Genomic DNA, 21,025 nt, shown 5'->3' on the forward strand with positions numbered 1-21,025 from the left:
TGATGTTAAGCCAGATGAAGTGAAACATGATGTAAAAACGGATGAAGTGAAGGATGATGTTAAATTGGTTCTTGTCGAGATAGATGTTGGTCAACGTTTCATAAATGAACAACTATGGACTACTCGTCAACATATGCTTCAATGGGACCACATGGTAGCCAAGAATTTGGGGTTTGACATTGTAATTGGAAGGTCCGACAGTGGTTTTAACCAAAGGCAAACATTTGTAACCATGAGATACGAGAGAAAATTTTCCTACATTGTATGCATTACTTAGTCGATATGACATTACAAAAAATGTGAGGAGTCGGCTTAAACCCGCGATAGGAACCAAATAAGTCAAGGGTGAAGACAGAAAAATGGTTAAATCAGGTGTGGTGGTGGAAAAGATAATGGATGCATGGACGGGTATATTAAATTTATCCACGAAGACTTGTATGTTACCTGTGTAATGCATTTTAGGAGTGTGTGTTCCAAATATCCAATTTTCCTTAAATAGGTTGAGAGTACTATTCTTGACCAAGTTAAGGATAAAATTGTTTGTGCTTGGACCGATCAGGTTAGACACCTCACCAACACAACAACCAACAGATTCGAGTTTGCACATTCGACATTAAGGGTAATTTCTGTAGAGAGTTGGACATCATGAACCAAATGTTCAAAAACCAACATACTAAAAGGCAAACTATTATTGGTCGGAGCATTGTCGTGCAAGAACATTGATTTAAAGACAATATTCTCTATTCACAGATGGTTGGGTGCGTTCCTCGGGCGGAATTGAATTTCATCTTTCATGGAACGAATCAAGCAGAACAGATAGGTACAGATAAGGCCAAGTGTGGATGTACAATTAAGAAGACTTACGGTATACAAGTGCTTATCTCATTGCAAGAAAAATGAAGATTAATTCTTCGATACATATGAATGAAGTGTATAGTCATTGGAAAAAGACTCTGGTTTGATATTGATTGTGTGATGAATGATGGTAAAACAAGTATAACTATTCAGACTGAGAGATGAAATGTCACTTTTTATGCACAAACACGTTGAGCGAATTGTGAATTTTAAGGATGATGGTAATTGCGGTGTTCGGGCCGTATCATGCTTGCTCGATAAAGGAGAGGAGAATCACCATTTTGTCCGCATAGCCCTTTTGAAAGAGTGGCGATGTATAAGGAATTCTACTCAAAGTTATACAGGACAAAAAACATTTTGATTCAATTCAAGATGCACTTATTTCTTGTGTTAGTGGTCCTGCATCGTTTGCAAAATGGATGTGCTTCCCTCATATGGGTCACCTTATAACAAGTACATATGACAGAATATATATTGATCTGATAAGATATGGATTCTTGGAGACATTTTTTCCACTTCAGAGTGGTCCACCTAAAGACCATTCCAGACGCATCATGTGCATAAGGTGGCTTTCAAAGTCACTACATTTTGTTGAGGTTTATTTGAAATCTGGGTGTCCAATACCAGCTACATCATTGGAGTGGATGACACATTCAATAAATGAAGTAGAAAATTGGCCGGATCAATTTCTGGAAAGAATGCAAGAGTTCACCAAATTGAGCAAGCTTAAAAGAGAATCAAATTAGAAAAAGTCGAAGGCGGAACCAATTGTAGATTTATGTAGTATTGGATCTTTGGATGCATTTTAGATTGTAATTGATAACTTTTTTTAATGTATTATCGTCAACGATGTAATCTTGATACAATTTAATATATAAGTAATATATAACCTCAACAATGATGGTGTACTTCTTGATTAAATTGTCTAGTTTGCTGATTGTTTACATTGTATGTGCTAGTATACTAAGATTTTGGTATAATTCTAGTGCTGGTATGTTTCGGATATACATATCCGATTAACTTCACGTAATTAAAAAAAACCAATTAGGGGAATTTTTAGAAATTCATCTCCTAAGTCACCTTTTTTGTTAAAAAAGTTGTGGTTTATTCGAAGATACGTAGCTCAAAAGTAATCTGATGACATGATAAGGTTTCTAAGGTCCAAAGTTACCAAATACTTGTGTAAATAGGGTGCCTCTCAACCCATATTTTTCTACACAACATACAAAAACCAGAGAATGAGTTCATATCCCCACCTTGCTTTTGTGTATTTCAATGGCGAAAAGCCGCCACTTTCATTTAGAGTTATCGAGGAAACATCCCTCGCAAATCTGATATCCAAACTGAACACTCTCATGCGTTTTCCAAAAAATTGCATAGTTGTCAAGCTCGAGTCTCTGTCACCCTTGTTTGACAGTGAAGGGAAGATACATTTCACCAACTTTGAATTAAAGACATATGGAGATTTAAAGGTTATGTGAGTGTTTTTCTCCGTTATGAATCAAAGAGTCTGATTGAAGTGGATGCGAAAATTCAAAGATCTGTCGAGGATATAATCATTATGTTGTAACCTCCTGGTTAACAATATGTAATGTTTAATTTATTTTAATTACTATATATGTAATGTTGAATGTTTTAATTTAATGTCAAGTTAGTGTTGATGTTTGTTTCGTTTTCAATGTTACTTTCTTGTTTCTGGTTGATTTGTAATACCTGATACTTTCATAGATACATCTCAAAAATATACCTTCGCAAATGCATCTCCGAATTAACCTTATATTATAATTACAAAATTATGAGTTCAAAGATGCATCTCCGAATTTAAGGAAGCATTTTAAACTTTTGGTCAGGAGCCTGAAAAAAGGTTAAAGGGTATAAAGAGAAATTTCTAAATCGGGGGAGCAAATAACAATTCTTTCTCAAGCATTAAGGCCCAAGAAGCCCGCAATTCATTTAAAAAAGGAAAAAAGACAGAAAGAACACCGAGTTGAACTGAGTTTTGACAACTGAACGAGTTTGAATGTGTTAGAGCGAAAGCTACTAGAATGGTGTAGTAAAACCGTGAACGAATGAACGAAGATGAACAACACTAACGAAGATGTTTCCGCACAAGATCTCGAACTTCAAAGCGATCACAGCTCCGATTACTTAGCTCAGCCTCAACCCCGCCGTCTGCGCGGCTTCGCTGCCACGGCGGCGGGGACCAATTCCACCGGAAAGGGGAAAAAGGAGAGAGAGAAAGAAAAGGAACGCACGAAGCTCCGGGAGCGACACCGGCGAGCCATCACCAGCCGAATGTTGGCTGGTCTACGTCAGTATGGTAATTTCCCTCTTCCGGCGCGTGCTGACATGAACGACGTACTCGCTGCTCTCGCGCGTGAAGCTGGTTGGATTGTTAAGGCCGATGGAACTACATACCGCCAGAGCATACCTCCTTCTCAAATGGTTTCATTCGTGCTTTTTTAGATTCAATGATTGAATTTGAATTAGCTTCACTAATGATTCTCTTTGCTTGTTAGCACCACATTTCTGGTGTTCGACACGAACACGACACTGACACTGGTAATAACTTGAAAAAATGAATAAATTGAAGGTAATCCTCACATAGACACGGACACACATTTTTACAGAGGTGTCAATGCTACCGGGGAATTAACCAATTGTGATAATGATATTGAAATTAGTTGTAGCTTAGAATTATTTTTTGGTCTTATTCAGGATTGTGATTAGTTAGTATGTAAGTAAAGTCCGATAGAATATTACTACTACTACTACCCAAGCTATTCGAATTTAACTAGAATGCTTTAATCACTTGTGCTCAAATGCTTCTTGATTTAGTTGGTGCTAAGATTGATCATAAGAAAATAAATAGATCAATATATTGAAATGTTGGGTTGGAACAATTTTGGATTTGTTAGTGTTTATGTCTGATTAAGGTATTAATATGCAGGGATCATTTGCGGCAAGGTCAGTTGATAGTCAACTATCTGGTGGTTCCTTGAGAACTTGTTCAGTTAAGGAAACGCTAGAGAATCAGCCACCAGTACTTCGAATTGATGAATGCTTGTCTCCTGCATCTATTGATTCTGTTGTAATTGCAGAAAGAGACCCAAAGAACGGAACATATGCAAGTGTAAGCCCCATCAATTCAGTTGACTGCTTGGAGGCTGATCAGGTGATTTTTGGTGACTAATTTGATCGTTTTGTATCATATTTGGTGCAGTTTTATTCGCAAAAGCACAGATTTATAGCTGTTGTCTTCACTGTTTTTTTATATACTACTGTTTGAAGATTGTAAACTAGACATTTTTAAACTAGACTTTTTCTGACAAGCCAGACTTGCCTACCAATTTGCATAAAGCTTATTTTGTTGTTTATTGTTTTTGACCCAGGTGGCGGGTTTAAATTTATGACAGGGTTGTGGAGCAGTTATTTAACAGGACCATCTAATTTTGTAATTTATTGATGCAGCTTATGCAAGATATTCATTCCGGGGTGCATGAAAGTGACTTCAATTGTACACCTTATGTCCCTGTTTATATAAAACTTCCAGTAAGTGTCTTCTACTAATTGTTTGCTTAATGTGTAGCTAGCATCCAACCTATGATATATGTTGTAGACAAAAACTTATATAATTACAGGTTTCACTTAGTGTGTCCTTTTGAATCTTTAACTCTGTTTGCCTTGTATTTGATCTTAGGGTTTCTAAAATTACCCGTCTATTGCAGGCTGGTATTATCAATAAATTTTGCCAGTTGATGGATCCCGAAGGCATTAGGCAAGAGCTAATCCATATTAAGTCCTTAAATGTCGATGGTGTTGTTGTGGATTGTTGGTGGGGCATTGTTGAAGGCTGGAGCCCTCAGAAATATGTGTGGTCTGGTTATAGGGAGCTTTTTAACATTATTAGAGAATTCAAGCTGAATTTGCAGGTATAGATTTTTATTGCTCCTGTCATGTTATACATGTCCTTCAAAATGGAAAATTTATCTAAAATGATTATGACTTTGACTTGTCTGATGCATTAATAAAACCAACCAAATAATTTATTTTCTATTACAAGGGTGTGTTTTGCGGTTAGGATTTCTGTTAAAACTAGAAGCCCTCCTTATAAAATGCTTAAAACTATTACAATATGATGACATTGATGAGATGAAGTAAGGAGAAGCATAACTTAGTGAATGGATAATGGCTGTTGTATTATTTCTGAATTTTTTTTTTCACCATGATAAATAAAATTCATTCTCTAGCTTGGGTGGTATGTGAAAATGAAGCATTTCATTGTTTTAAAGTATGTCAGAAGCTTCTCTAGTTGGGTGTGTATCCTGATCGTAGGATTTGGAAAGCATCTCTAATGTTGTTTGAGAACCGATCTTGATTCTTATTTCAAACTCTGAAGGTTGTTATGGCATTTTATGAATGTGGAGGGAATGATTCTAGTGATGCATTGATTTCCCTTCCACAATGGGTTTTGGATATTGGAAAAGACAACCAGGACATATTTTTCACAGATCGTGAAGGACGGAGAAATACTGAATGCTTATCTTGGGGGATCGACAAAGAGCGGGTTCTCAAAGGAAGAACTGGAATTGAGGTATAAATATCTAATAAATTTATCCCTCTCCTTGATTCAATTATTAGGTGTCCACTACTCTCAAATGCCTGTTATTTATTATGTTTACATACCAATTTCCAGTGTATATGCATTTCACCAAAATGGAAGAAAAAAAGTTTATTTCTTGTGTGTGATTTTTCGCGGTTATAGGAGGTTCTGCATTTCATAGATTGTACACTCTATGAGTGTTTGCCAATTATAAATTATGTGGTCTGTTTTTATTGTGTGTTTGTTACTGATTAGTCTTCTGCAATATATGCAGGTTTATTTTGATATGATGAGAAGCTTTCGGACAGAGTTTGATGACCTGTTTACAGAAGGTTTAATTTATGCTGTAGAAGTTGGACTTGGAGCATCTGGGGAGCTGAAATACCCTTCTTTTTCAGAAAGGATGGGGTGGAGGTATCCTGGTATTGGTGAGTTTCAGGTACCTCATTTTTTGGCCCCATTTCAAAACAGTTGCATTACTATGTATCATAAATAACGTATGTCATGTGCTATCATATTTTAAATGCTAATAAAGAAATTTGGTTTTCTATCTAATCCTTTATGAACAGTGCTACGATAAATACCTGCAACATAGTCTGCGCACAGCAGCCAAACTACGTGGTCACTCTTTCTGGGCAAGAGGACCTGATAATGCTGGGCACTACAACTCTATGCCACACGAGACTGGATTTTTTTGTGAACGAGGTGATTATGACAACTATTATGGACGCTTCTTCTTACATTGGTACTCCCAGACTTTAATAGACCATGCGGATAATGTTTTGTCTCTTGCAAGCCTTGCTTTTGAGGAAACAAAAATTATTGTCAAGGTAGTTTTTCTGTTTTTCATGTTGTAGTTTCATTTTGTAGTTGGTGGCTAAATTTGGATGACACCAATCGCTACCCGTGCATTTATAATTGATAGATGGTAGCTAGAGTCAGTTTGGTATCCCCTTAAAAACTGAAACACAAGCACTTTACACTTTAAATCTAAGAGAAGATTTATTCATGGAAGAAATGCTTATGGTGTATAATTTATTGTTCCTTGAAAATTATAGAGGAGGTCATAAATAAATATTTTGGTTTTAAAAAAAGGATAGTGGTAAGTAGCAAAAGAGAACCGGAGTGATATCTTGTGAGCTGTGAAAAAGTCAGCTAGGAGGTGATTTTCCATCATATCTAGGAAACATTCTCAGGAGCAATAGCCGATCTTAAAAGCCAACAACAAATGAATTAATGCCATAGTCATATGATATGATTGCATTTTCATGCAACAAAACCCCAAAGAGTCGTGATTATAGTTGAGAGTTGCAAGAGGTTAGAATCTTGTTGGTAAGGATTGCGACGGGAAACCGGAAGAAAACAAAGGAAGTGAACCGAAAGAAATAATAATAAACTTGAAAAAGGAAACATAACCTTAGTCTCAGTCACATCAAATGGGATAAAATTCAATCTCCTAAAGAATTGGAACTTTACTCTATAAATTTTGATGTCTTATTTATTTGTATGGCAAACATTAAAATTTTAGAATATCTTATCTTTGATTCACAGCTTAAACTTGTGACGGAGGTTCTTCTTGGTTATTTCATTAAACTAAATTCTGTCAATTCCTTTTAATATGTTAACATGGTGATCCTTTATCTGGAATTGTAGTCAATGATAATTTATTTTGGATTCTTGTTTTTATTCATTTGAAATGATTCTGTTAGAATTTCCTTTTGGGTTTATGAGATGAGAAATTGGGATTTAACTATCCAATGCAAAAAGGAAAAAAAATCAAGTTTAATCATCAACTCTTTTCTGATTAGTTGTTTAGCATGTTAGTACCTTGACATTTAATGTTAGGAAGCATGTTTCACTGCACCTCTTAAGAAAAACATATCCTGCCGTTCAAAATTAAAGCATGTCAACTGAAGTTGTATTCTCCTCTCTAAATTAATGAATAAATGCCGCAGGTTCCTGCTGTACATTGGTGGTACAAGACTCCTAGTCATGCAGCAGAATTGACAGCAGGATATCACAACCCTACAAATCAGGATGGCTACTCTCCGGTGTTTGAGGTTCTGAAAAAATACGCTGTCACCATGAAATTTGTGTGCTTAGGATTTAATCTTTCCGACCAGAAGGCTAATGACTCATTGGTAGATCCAGAGGGATTGAGTTGGCAGGTAATTTTAGTTTCCTACACCTTTAACCGCCTATGTAATTCTTCTACTGATTAGTTTTACCACTTTAATCCAGATTTGAAGTGACTTGTATAATGATGGGTGATTGCACAGGTATTAAACTCCGCTTGGGAACGAGGGTTGGTCACTGCTGGAGAGAACACACTCTTTTGCTATGATAGAGAAAGGTACCAGAGATTGGTTGACATGGCAAAGCCCAGAAATGATCCTGATCAGCGGCATTTTTCGTTCTTTGTTCATCAGCAACCCTCTCTACTTCAGGGGAATGTTTGCTTGCCGGAATTGGATTTCTTCATCAAATGCATGCATGGTAAGAATCCTTAGAATTCACTTTGATTTATCATCTATGTATGTTGGAAATATTCTATTAGGCGATGTTTGATTGTTTCCACAAAGCATGGTATTTTCCCAGAGATTTTTTGCACCACCTTTTTTTAGCACCACCAAAGCTGTTATCAAGTTTTGTATTGTTTCTCTTTTTAGCAAATATTTTCCATTTGATTTTTATTTTAGCTTGTTATTCTTGCAGGGGAGATGACAGGGGATCTATAATGGCTGCAGATCTTACTTTTTAACTAGGTCGTTTTGTTGGGTGTGATTACCCTGTTGTGGCAGCGTAGGGACATGATTGAAAATTGCTTATCTTATTGCACTGCAATGTCTTCTGTAACAATGTTGGCTATATAAGCTTTGTGTAAAGCCGTAATATATTTTTCTTATAAAAAAAGCCATAATCTAAGTTTTTTTTATCAATTTTAATAAAAGAAAACAACAGAAAACTAAGCTATTGGGAAATAAGTTTCATAGAGTCTAGTAAAGATGTGAACGAGGACAAGCTGACCTTCTTTCGAATAACACATTAAATATAATTCACCTTAGGTTCATTAAGATAAATAGAAGGCAGACACTCAAATAAATTTTGGAGTTATTTGGGAATTAAACTTACAAATCAAATTTTTGAAACAATGGTTAAGGTCTTTAGAAATGGCTTGAATCTTGGCATTATATAAGAAGTGAAATCATAATTTTTTTTCAAAATTTGTGATCCAACCTACTATAAAAGTATAGGGGTTGCTCTTTCCACCCTTATGTGTTCTTCCTTACCATCATGAAAAGTCACGTTTGTACTTAGAGTTAGAAGATGCATCTTCGGATACATTTTTTAAAGCTATTTTTTGGAAAAAATTAAAGAGTCATCCCTATTATGTCAAAATTTAATCTGAAGATGCATTTGAAAGACATCATCCTGCTAAGGGAGATGATGCTTCAGGATGTCAAACAAGGGCGGTATCACAAGGGTGTGCATGACTTAGAGGCAAGGCTTCACTAACAAACAAAAGCTTATAATGAGAGCCAGTGATTGTTGGAGTCCCTCCAGTAAGACAAGAAGAAGTGGGAAAAGAAACTAGAAAACACTCAAGTTAAAGCCAAAGAGGTTTTCGACAAGAAGGTATTTCTACACAAGTCCATGGATGTCGTCCCCCTCTGCTAGAAAGGTTTGGAGAATGAGGTTTCAAACTTAATTGAGGAATTAGTGTCAATTATCGGGGTGTCCTTTGAGCGGGTTAAGGAGCAGGTCCTCTGCCTGTACCATAATATGGATTTGAACCTTCTATATCATTTCAAGGTTGTGACGGATGGGGCGATGGTGGACGCGAATGCGACGACCTTCCCTCACCCTGAGTCCCTTCTCTCACATGAGGAGAGTGAGCTCATAGAGAGGGGTGACCCCGAGAGCCTGTAGTTGGAGCCTGCTATTGCAAAGGAGGAAATTTCCGATGAATGATGCCTCGTTTCTTTTTATTATTGTTTGTATTCCTTTTAGAACCCTTCAGGGGCTTTTGTATTTGTATGTAACATCACCCCCCTCGGGAGGCGTCTTTATGTTAACTTATTTAATGTTTAACTATTTTTATCACTCTTTCTTTAAATGTAAAAAGGTCATGAGTTCTCACTTGGGTGGCAATGATTTATCTTTTAGGGGATCCATCAGACATGTTTTTCCCTATGGGCGGAAAAAATCCACCCTCGGGGGATTCGACAAACACAATTGCCACTACGTGCAGGTGCAGCAATGATTCATCCTTGGGGGATCCACAAGTATAATTGCCACTATGGGCGCCAAGGATCCACCCTTGAGGGATCCAACAAATTTAATATCCACTATGGGTGGCAAAGGTCCACCCTTGGGGGATCCAACAAACGTAATTGCCACTACGGGCGACAAGGATCCACCCTTGGGGGAACCAACAAACATGATTGTCGTTATGGGCGATAAGGATCCACCCTTGGGGGATTCAGCAAACATGATTGCCACTATGGGCGGCAAGAATCCACCCTTGGGGATCCAACAAACATAATTGACATTATGGGAGGCAAGGATCCACCCTTGGGGGATCCAAAAAACATAATTTTCAATATGGGGGGCAAGGATCCACCCTTGGGGGATCCAAAAAACATAATTGTTTTGTTCCTCATGGAACTAGATTTCTTGCAGAGAATATGACATGACGTAATAACATGGATAATAAAACGAGGTGCCTCAATCAAAACCCACGCGCCCTAGGATGTGTAGAGGGGAAAAAGTACATCTCAGCCAAATAACTTGTCCTTACAAACGACAGAGCTTAACTACTCCCCTAGAAAAATATAAACTAAATAAAACAATTGAAAACAAATTAACCATATGAGTAACGGAAAATAGAACGAAGGCGCAACAATTTATGAGGAGGAAGGATCTTTTCTAGCTCTCAGACCTCATCACCCTGCAAGGAGGAATGGGGAACTTCCATGATCTCATCTACTTTCTGCACATCACTTCATGCCGATTTCTTGATCTCCTCGAACCACTCTCACTCGCCCATTAAGGAGCTATTATTTCATACATAGATACAAGATAGACAAAGTGGCTCCCAGTCGCTTAAAGGTTGGTTGCCCAATAATCATATTATATGAAGAGGGGGCGTCAATAACTAGATACTTAAACTTTATTTCTTTGGCGTGCTCTTGTTCTCCGAACATGATTTTAAGGGTGAGATAGACTTTTACCTATGCTTGTTCTCCCGAGAATCGCACCAGCAATCCCTAGAAGGGCTTCAAATCCTCAAGATCAAGATGCAATCTCTCAAAGGAGACCCAATATAGTATGTCGGCAGAGCTTCCCAGGTCGACGGACCCTCTTAATCTCCTACTCTTCACACTTGAAAATGATGACCATGTGATTATCATTGTGGGGGTGGACACCGAACATATCCTCTTTAGAGAAGACGACCACGACTTCATATGCCTTTTGGCTTGTAACATCGGGGAAACTGTTTATCTTTAGGACTTGACGGGCATACCTATTGCGGTATGAGATGATCTCGTCGCCCCCGGATATGGTATTGAGAGCATGGCGTATCGCTTGTTCACATTCGTCCTGAGATGCTCCCTAGATATTACTCGACCATGGGCTTCTAAGATCTTCTCGTTCTCGGAGATTGTGCAGTTCTGCATGGTTTCAGGGACCACCTTTTACGTACTTCTCGAGGGGGTTCTTCTGTATAAACTTTTCTATTTCCTTCTCCAACTTGTAACACTCATCAGTGTAATATCCTTTAACCATATGAAATTTGCACCACCTCTCTAGATCTAATCTCATTATCTTGAATATGGGTGCATGTGGCATTAGGATGTTATGCAAGTGGAGTACCTCGCGTCATATCTATTCTCGAAAGGTGTTCAAAGGCGTGAGTTTCTCTATTGTCCTCTTTGTCCTTTCAAATAGAGACTTGTCTTTCACGGGCGAGGGGTAGCTGCTCTTATTTTAGGGAAGAGAGCTATTGGCGTCGGTGACACACCCCTTGGCGTCGCGAGCCTTCTTTTGAGCGTTTCTTTCCTTGCCTTTAATGTAGTATTGTGCCCTAACGACTACATCGGCCAGTGTGAGTGTCGACTTTTGGGCGAGTGACTCATTAAAGTGTCCTACTTTAACTCCCTTCTGGAACACACCCACAAACATCTCTTGGTATAGAGGGACAACCTTGATTGGGGCCTCGTTGAAGCGGGCGAGGTAGTTCCTCAACGACTCTGATGAATCCTAACGGATGTTGAACAAGCCGATTGTGGACACCTTCCTATGGTGGCAGGTGGCGAACTACTGTACCAACTTCCTCACTAACTTCTGATAGTTGTTAATGGAAGTTCAAGGGAGACTCGTGTACAATCGGAAGGCAGCCTCCCTTAGAGTACTTGATAAAAATTTGTACTTTGGGTAGTCTGATGCCCCTATGATGGCCATTTAAGTGTTAATAAAGGCAACGTGTTTGTGAGGGTCGCTGCGTCCATCGAACTTAGTCAAGGACGGAAGTTTGAAACCTTCAGGAATAATCCCCTTCTATTTCGTCTAAGAGAGGTTGGGATCTAGCAAGTATGCCTCTTCTAGGGATTGACCTCCTGTTGTCGTTGTCTGATATTATGGACGTCATCTTTCAATGTCCGATTGTGGTGTCATAATTCGTCCATGGCGGCTCGCATCTCCGCTATGACTTTGAGGTCATCAGTATCGTTGGTATCCAAAAGAGTAAGGGATGTAGCTCTTCTGTTCACCATGTCTGATAATGGTTAGAAGTGGGAGTTAAGGGCATTATTGTAAATAAGTGGTTTAGAAAACAAAACATAATATATTCATTATTTGTTGACGTGTCATCATGATTCATTAACACTTAACAGGATTATTTTATTTATCATGCAAAAGTTCTTCCATATATTACAATAGATTTGAACTTTTATTTTATATATTGCATGTATTATTAAGATATAAAAATATGATAAAGTAATAATATTAAGTTAATGACAATAATAACAATTAAAAATTTAAATTAATTTTTAAATATTATTCAACTGCACAATTATATATATATATATATATATATATATATATATATATATATATATATATATATATATATATATATATATATATATATATATATATATATATATATATATATATATAAATTTATTTTAATAATTATTAATCCAATCATATGAATATAAAAAATATTTTAACTTAACATATAATTTATTAAAATATAAAAATATATAAACTCTATTTTAATAAGCAAGGCCTAGGTATTATTAATTAATTAATTCAAAAATAATATTCAAGCTTAGTCATAATTTTAGTTTTTTATTTTATTTTAGTGGATTCACGAAATTCATTCTTATATTACAAATTCAAATAGTTTTTGTTTCTCTTAAGTTTTTATACTTAAAATTAATATATATTGGACATAAAAAGAAGGGTGAATTATGAAAGTTTGAAAATTATTGATTTAAAACAATCAATTTTAAAATTAAAGTTGGAAAATATTTTATAACTAAATATGTAGCGGAAATTCAATGTAAAGAAGTTAAGTGGAAAATTAAAACATAAGGAAAAAAGAAATGACACTGAATAATTATAGAGATTCAGTCTAATAAAATGATCAAGATGAAGTTTTGAATTGGCTATCCTCCAAACTGAATCAATAGATTGATCACGAACCGAACTAAGATTTTTATTGGACTGATATCGAATCTACCGAGTTCTTACACTGTGCTGAATTAAAAAATCTAAAAAAAATTTACATCAAGCTAATCTCGAACTAATAGAGCTTTTAATTAGATTGAGCCTAAAAAATTACACGGAAAAAAGTTTTTATTAACTATATTAAAAGTTTGCAACACATTTTTAAAAAATAGAATTATCAAATAAATTTATTTTCACATTTAAAAAAAAAGTTTTTAAAAACTAGGTAACCAAATGAATATTCTTATTTTTTCAATTCTAAAACGATTTTGAAAAGTCATGTTAACAAACAAATATTTTAATTGCATTCGTCTTAAAAACACTTTTTTGAAACAATTTTATAAAACATATTATTGATATATAGCCAATTCAAAAGTTTGAAGTGATCCAATAAACTCCTCTACTGTTATGTTGCAATGTCTTAAGCTTCTTGAATAGTTGTGACCTTCATGTCAAACTTCTTAGGTAATGACCTGAGGATTTTTCTAACAAGCTTCTCCTCTAACATCTTCTTTCTCAAGGCACTACTGAATGAATTGACAATATTAAGAATATTCATGTGAAAATCATGAAAACACTCATCATCATTCTTTTATGAGATTCTCAAATTTGGTGGTGAGAAGTTGAAGTCTTGACATTTTTACTTTTGATGTGCCTTCATGAATGGTTCTGAGAATTTCTCATGTATCTTTGCCCACAGTACACATATTTATTAACGTGAATATATTTATGTCAACCCCATTGAACAAGGCATTAAGTGCTTTGGAGTTTCCAATAGCAAGTTCATCTTCTTCTTTGGACCAATCCTCTTTTGAATTTTCAACTGTGTTCCCATCTTTGTCCTTCGCCACAGGATGTTCCCAATCTTTGATAAACTGCTTTCCAAGTTTTGCTATCCATTAATTTTAGAAAAGCCACCACAGGCGCCTTCTAGTAATCATAGTTGGTGTAGCGGTCGACAAAATTTCATGAAATCGCCACTATTATTTATTTGTCCTAAGGACAAAAAAATAACAGGAAAACCCTAAAGATACGGATAAGATGGTCGTTGTAACTAAGTTAAGGGTTCATGAGTTGTTTACAAATCATGATTGCACTAATTTAATTGAAGAATAACAAATATTTACAAATTTATTAATCTAATTAATTTAGGAAAAAAACTACCCTAATAAACATATTTCTGTATTTTTTTATTAGCTAATCCTATTGATTAATTAACCAAAATTAACTAAATAAAATAAAAACAAAGGGGAATGCTAAGTTAGAATTATAAGGTGGAAATAGAAATGGTAGAAAACAAGGCCCAACCCCGAACCATAAAAAAAACCATAATCACTAATCACATAATTAAATAGATAGTAATAATAAAAAAATTTAATGACCACATGGGGCAGCCGCCCTTTCACTCTAATTTTTCTTTGAAAATTTTCCAGGGACCAGTATCAATTTAGCACTTGGCGTTGGCGGATGAGATAAAGATAAATTAAAAAGTAATACTACAATACTTCATGTTAATTCTGAAATATCTACCGTAGAAAATACGTAAAAGAGAGTCTTGCAGTAAAAAATCCAGATCCATAATACTGACCCTCATACAAACCCGTTTCAAACCCAACCCGTTCTCTCCCAAACTTTTGCTTTCACAAACCAAACTCATCGCTCTTTCCTTCTTGATCCTGCAAATTCGAATTGTTCAATCACTCCATAGTTCTTGCTCTGAAGGCGAACAAGGAAGCTTCATATCTCTATCATAACCTACACAGAGCGCTGAAATCGCTCCTCTTCCGCCATGGCCATGGCTATGCAAAGTGGAATCGGGATCTCCAAGATCCTATTCATCGCCGGAGCTGGTACTTCCTTCTCTCCCTCTCTCTCTACACTCAAATTCGCACATCTTTTATGACACGCTTTCTCTTATTTCACTTTGCTCCTTCCAGGTTACACCGGTACAATCCTAATCAAAAACGGAAAACTATCGGATATCATTGGTGAACTCCAGGTATATATATGTGTGTTTATGTATGTTAAAATTTTACTCGAGTTGTAGATTTTGTATGGACGAGTGATAATTTGTGCGATGCGGTGATCGTTAGGGTTTCAGAATATTCGTTTTCAATTTTCATCTAATTATTGATTGATATGATTATAAGTTCCTATAATAACTTGTTTTGTGGTGTGGTTTAGTTTCAACTTGTTATTTAGTTTGAGAAGCTGGACTGTTGCATTTTTTAGTATCTAGGTCTTGGAAGAATGGAAGTTGTTTCTGTTTTAATACTGTTATTTTTTTGGTCATAGTCACTGGTGAAAGGATTGGAGAAGTATGGTGATCAGAATGATGAGGACGGGGATATGACTGATGCCATTGCTGCTCAGGTAACAAACTGTTGATAATGTCTCAATGTTTCTTTTTTCTTTTAAAATGATCTTAAAAGAGGCGGCTTTGAAATTTCTTCTCACGAAACTATTGTTTGATATTGCCTTAGGTGCGTCGTTTGGCCAATGAAGTTCGGCAGATAGCGTCAAACAGGTCAATCACAGTGCTGAATAATGGGGGTTCAGGACAAAGTATGTTTTATTTTTCTGCCTAATGTGGCTGCTGCTTAAGATGCTTTGTTTTTCTATTTGTTTTTTATATGTCCTTTTCCGTTTTCTGCAGGTAATTTATCATCTCTTGTGGTTCCAGCAGCTGTTGTCGGTGCTGCAGGCTATGGCTATATGCGGTTCAAGGTATGGAACTTGGATCCTTGCTGTTTTTGTAATCGTTTCATTAGTTTGTGGTTGACAGTTTATTTCTCCGTTACAACTTACCAGTACTTGTTGTTTTTAAAGGGTCGCAAACTGTTATTCACTTGATTGATTACACTGAATTTTTACAAGTGATTTTATTTTATCCAGTTGATATTTCTAAAAGAATTGTTATTCGTGATACTGATTTCAACGTTCTTCTCTCAATATCAGGGCCTTTCATTCTCCGATCTTATGTACGTGACTAAACGTAATATGGAAGCTGCTGTTGCCGATTTGACAAAAAAGCTGCAGCATGCCTCCGATGTCATTGCTGTAGGTGTCCATTTTCTGCATTGGATTTTTCTTCAATGTTTTAAACTTTTAGTCATGCACACATGCATGTGTGCAAAAGTGTTTGGTCACAATTTCACTGCACCATCATCTCTTCTATTTGGAGGGAATGAAATTCCTTCAACCTAGTAGTCAGAGTGGAGTGTATTAAAACATTTGCCAGATTTTGTTAGGCAATCAATGACCTGGCTTGGGCAATCAAATAACCAGTAGGCAGTAATTTCTAAACCATTACCCCAATCATTTGTTCCAAGATTTGAAGTTGCATATCTCATTTAACTGGAAAGAAAAAAGGAAAACAAAAATCTTACATGCCCTAGGGATTTTGGATAATTAATAGGAAATGGTCTTTGCTGTCATGCATTGTTTTGCCGACAGACTGTAGTAAGCCTCCTCCCAAGCTGAATCTGTTTGTAACAATGAATCAACCTTAAGTGAATTCTTATAAAGGCTAATCTGCCACCAATCTTCTACCCTTAGAGTAAGGTAAACCTTGCATTAGAAGAGACTGCAAGCCATTTGTTGTCCTTAATATGGGGATGTAGCAGTTTTACTCACATTTACCACAATGACCCACAGTTTATCTGGAGATGTTTTTCCCATCATCATCATTATGCACTCGATTCAAAGATTTAACATAGAAGTTGATGCTTAAATGTATTAATAACCAGTTGTTATCTTTTTTTAAATTTTAACCGCTTCTCAATGTTTTTAATGACAGGATGCCAAGAAGCACTTGACCCAGAGAATTCAAAATTTGGATGACAAAATGCGCAAACAAAATGAGAAGACACGGTTAATTCAGGATGGAGTATGTTTTTTGATGCTTACACTTGTAGCTATATAAATATACATGCAACCAAACAGATTTTTAGATACACACATGACAGAAATGCACTTATGTACATGTTTTTTTTGTTATCTATGTAAGACATATATGTGGACCAGCACTCACTATTTTCTTGCAGACAACTGGATCAGGTTTCCCTTAGAAGTTACTGATTTTGAAAATTATAGTCTTGATGGATATCTATTAGTGAATATGATGCACAGTAAGGAAGAAGATTAGCCCTCATTGAACAGTAGTTATTCGTCTCGATTCATTACAGAATGGCTTAATAGTGTAGTTGGTAGTAAACACTTGATAATTGTTGCATATTGATTAATAATGGAATATTGGGTTCTCTAATAGTAAGACATGTTTCATCCTTCTCTCCCATCTTGCTCTGTTTGCTATAGGTTTTGGTTTCAGCCACATTGTCTGTCTTTAAGATTCCTCACCATTTACTTTTTCAACCAGATAACTCAACTGTTTTTTTCTTAATACCTTCAAATCCTTAAAATCATCAAGCATTCATTTTTTGAACTCTATATCCTATAATTTTAGACTATCACTTGGAAGGCTTCAACTTAATTACTTTTATAACATTGCTGAAAATTTTGTTGCATTACTCATTGAGGATGATACAGTTTAGAAATATTGAAGTTTAGAATTTTTATTGATGCCTATAATTTTACAAGTTAGTTAGGTATGCTATTGAGCTCTTTCAAATGAACTGTGTTCCAGCTCTTTTTTTCTGAAACTGTGTTCCAGTCCTGGATAACAGAATTCAAAGTGTAGTTTTTCAATGTTACATTACAATTTATAAACATGATGATGGTAATGAAGGAAATCTGTGAATAACATTGCAATACTCTTGTATGCAGGTGTCTGATGTTCGAAAGACTGTTACTAATATACATGATGACATGTGCGACATGAAACTCAAAGTGGCACAATTGGTATGTTTGAGTTCATGCTTAGGCTTATTAATTGTTCACGTAGATTTCTTCTAGTTTAGAGCTGTGAAGAAAGATATTTTGGAGTTTGGCATGACTTTTAATTATCATTTGAATTGGTCTCTTCTAGTTTAGAGCTATTCAGTAGTTTTATAGAATGTAAACAGCAAAGAGAGGCCTTAAGATAAAGGATAACTGAAAGAGAAAACTAAGGTTTTCTTAAAATCTGAATTATGATCTCGGCTTAGCAACAGTAGTGCTGATATATTTATTTATAAAGTACACACTATAAAACTACTTATGTGGAAACTTCTAGGAACAATAACTGTCTGTGATCAGATACTGATCAGGCTACACTAAGTGTATACTCTTAACAAGTAGGTTGCAAAGTAAATATGAATATTAGATATACAATATGCTATCTTCTTTAATTGAATCATTCTTATGTTGTATGCACCTTTGCAGGATGGAAGGTTGAATAAAGTGGGTGAGAATCAGGTAAACTTTTTTTTCATGTTTCTATAAATTTGGAAAGTAGTTTGTAATTGGCTTTACCTTTTTCGTTTACTTGGAAGGTCTTTATATAATTTATTTTAAATCTAGATAAATTTGGAAGATCTTTACAAGTTTAATTTAAAGCTTGGTTAGAAAATGGTTAATCTGTGATGCCCAACGATAATACTGATTTAATAATGTGGTTGCAGGAGCTTGCAAATATGGGATTGGACTATATTATTGGGTTTATACAGGCAAATACCCGGAGAATTCCTGACTCTTTACCGGTGGGTATTCTGTTTCTTACTTTTCCTTAGTGGTAATTAATTATGTTTGCTTATATTTTCTGTTGCCCTATACTAATCTGTTATTGCTGAATGTGGCAGTTATGTATAGTTTGGACTGGACTATCATTTGTTTTCTATTTTATCTATTAATGACGGGCAAGAAACCTAGATGACATTGAAGAACTTGTTCCTTTTTTATTTAAAAAAATATTCTCTAGTTACAGGTTTAATTACATAAAACATTTTGTTTTTACTTTGAACTCTGTTTTCAAATTTTTGTATGGAAAACTGTGAAATTTAAAAACCACACAGATTCAGGAAGCAAAGTGAAAATGAAGTGGCATTTTTGTTATTAAAACTAAACAAGAAATGTAAACAAAAAACAAAAAGGGATGCCAAACAGGACCTGATATCTAGAACTGACATTTTAAATTACATTGTCTAACACCGTTCTAGATTTGTCTAGTGACTTATTTATTGATGTTATCTATTGTATTTCCAGGCAACTATTTCGCAGGAACAACCAAAACTTCCTTGGAGGTCTCCTGGTATGATAACTCATCCAGGAATCACATATCCGGTAACTCCAAATTTGATGGTGTTCTTCTATCTTGTACTTTGTTCACTGTTTTCATTTCCTAGTGGGTAACAAGTTAGCCTGTGATTTGATAATATGGGGCTTAAGATGCTGTTTACCTCCATACGCATTAGTACAATGCTTCCAAAACATGAAGTTTACTACATATAGCATGCTTAATGACACCGTTTTCACTTGCAGGGTCTTAAAGACATTGCAGAATCACTGTCTAGTTTAGACAGATCAGCTTCAGATGCTATTGTGCAAGGTGGTTTGGATCAGCGAAAGCCGTTGTTGAGGTTTGAATTAGCTCAGTTTTGGTTCTTAGAATATTTTCCATCACGTGGAAGAATGCATAACATGCTTTCATTCTAACTTGCACGCCTATGAAATCTAGGGTTCCTTATTTTTTATACTCTATGGAGGGTTCCTGATAGGATTACAATTTATCCTTCATGCCATAGTAATAATTAATAATAATTGTAACAAAGTAATAATAAAGGTAAATTGCATTATTTTGATTCATTCGTGCTTCTATTTTACAGGTGTACTTCGACCAAGTGTTGATGGCAAGGTCTTAATATGACAACTACCAAGCTTTTAAGAGTTTCTTCTCTTAATTTGCACTTATTCAGCTGTAACTTTTTGTTTGCACAAATCATAATATACCTGTTTTGTTTTTTGGATACAATCATAATATACCTGTCAATGATTGTTATAGGAGCTGCTGTGATTTTTATTTTATCATTTAATTTATACATTGTAACAGTTGAACTAAAAGCTTGTTGATATTAAAGCTAGTGAATTAGGATTTTACGTTGTAAATAGAATTGAGTCATCCAGGAGTTTGGTTTGGTGCTATTGGCTATTCCGGTTGTTTTTCCAACCACTTTCTACCCTCAGATATATATATGAGGCGCATGAGATGGCTTATGAACAAAACATATCTTTTTTTTTTTAGCACAAGTTAACTTTTGTAGCTTAGTGAGTTTTGAAACCTAGTTTGCATGCTTTCATCTATATTTTTTGGGTACAGAATTTTTTTTAGTGATTTTAAACGGAGTTTGTTTATTGCACCCTATGTGGTGTTCCCGCACTTGGGTGAAAAATCAATAATGTTCCTGAAATCTGAAAGTGCATTTTTGGACGCATCTTATATATACTTATCATTAAAACCAAATCAAGTAGAAGATACCTACACAATCTTCTGTTTTTACACAATCTTCTGTTTTTAATGATGATGACAAATGCTTTGTACTTGTGTTTTTGCTCAGGATTGAAGAGCTCCCCCATAATTGTATGCTTTTCACTCAATTGATAAGTATTAAGTATGGTAGTTTTATCAACTCTGTAAACCTACAATTTTAATTGTACCACAAAACACAATACATACCAACTTTTTCTCCCCCTTTTGACATCAAAGAAAAGTGACAACATATACTGGGGCATACACATGCATAAAAGCGATACACATACAAATGATGAACCAAATCATACATTACAATACTAATGTAAGTCAAAATCATAAAGTAAAAACATTCTAGGAAAAAAGTACTTAACACATACAAATGAAAATATTTATAATTTTAAAAGAAATGGAAAGAAAATTAATAG

The 21,025-nt window shown here is 35.4% G+C and overlaps 2 protein-coding genes across 3 annotated transcripts; both read left to right on the plus strand.

Moving 5' to 3' along the window:
* Nucleotides 1–2,807: 2,807 nt before the first annotated feature.
* On the plus strand, nucleotides 2,808–8,392 carry LOC131651883 (beta-amylase 8). The gene is made up of 10 exons (XM_058921609.1): nucleotides 2,808–3,300; nucleotides 3,806–4,030; nucleotides 4,327–4,407; nucleotides 4,584–4,787; nucleotides 5,255–5,449; nucleotides 5,733–5,897; nucleotides 6,028–6,288; nucleotides 7,414–7,626; nucleotides 7,738–7,954; nucleotides 8,174–8,392. The coding sequence occupies exons 1-10, from the start codon at nucleotides 2,935–2,937 to the stop codon at nucleotides 8,194–8,196; spliced, it is 1,950 nt and encodes a 649-aa protein (XP_058777592.1). The 5' UTR covers nucleotides 2,808–2,934; the 3' UTR covers nucleotides 8,197–8,392.
* A 6,331-nt stretch (nucleotides 8,393–14,723) lies between these two features.
* LOC131651884 (uncharacterized) lies at nucleotides 14,724–20,272 on the plus strand. Of its 2 annotated transcripts, none has more exons than XM_058921610.1 (13): nucleotides 14,724–15,045; nucleotides 15,133–15,194; nucleotides 15,491–15,568; nucleotides 15,679–15,760; nucleotides 15,852–15,922; nucleotides 16,154–16,255; nucleotides 16,995–17,084; nucleotides 17,981–18,055; nucleotides 18,518–18,550; nucleotides 18,757–18,834; nucleotides 19,337–19,432; nucleotides 19,613–19,710; nucleotides 19,957–20,272. In XM_058921610.1, exons 1-13 carry the CDS (start codon nucleotides 14,985–14,987, stop codon nucleotides 19,976–19,978), a joined length of 948 nt encoding a protein of 315 aa, XP_058777593.1. In that variant the 5' UTR covers nucleotides 14,724–14,984; the 3' UTR covers nucleotides 19,979–20,272. The 2 variants fall into 2 exon arrangements, with proteins under 2 accessions (XP_058777593.1, XP_058777594.1); XM_058921611.1 differs by having other exon boundaries at nucleotides 14,730–15,045; nucleotides 19,337–19,414.
* The last annotated feature ends 753 nt before the right edge of the window (nucleotides 20,273–21,025 follow it).

Source organism: Vicia villosa, linkage group LG2 (assembly GCF_029867415.1).
Source record: "Vicia villosa cultivar HV-30 ecotype Madison, WI linkage group LG2, Vvil1.0, whole genome shotgun sequence".
Taxonomy (NCBI): Eukaryota; Viridiplantae; Streptophyta; class Magnoliopsida; order Fabales; family Fabaceae; genus Vicia; species Vicia villosa.

Bases quoted from the DNA above. Each gene is read 5' to 3' on its own strand.
- LOC131651883 (XM_058921609.1), top strand. From the start codon at position 2,935: ATGAACAACACTAACGAAGATGTTTCCGCACAAGATCTCGAACTTCAA. The intron at 5,450-5,732 runs GTATAAATATCT...CAATATATGCAG, and splicing joins AAGGAAGAACTGGAATTGAG to GTTTATTTTGATATGATGAG. The intron at 7,955-8,173 runs GTAAGAATCCTT...TTATTCTTGCAG, and splicing joins CTTCATCAAATGCATGCATG to GGGAGATGACAGGGGATCTA.
- LOC131651884 (XM_058921610.1), top strand. From the start codon at position 14,985: ATGGCCATGGCTATGCAAAGTGGAATCGGGATCTCCAAGATCCTATTC. The intron at 15,569-15,678 runs GTAACAAACTGT...ATATTGCCTTAG, and splicing joins CTGATGCCATTGCTGCTCAG to GTGCGTCGTTTGGCCAATGA. The intron at 16,256-16,994 runs GTAGGTGTCCAT...TTTTAATGACAG, and splicing joins ATGCCTCCGATGTCATTGCT to GATGCCAAGAAGCACTTGAC.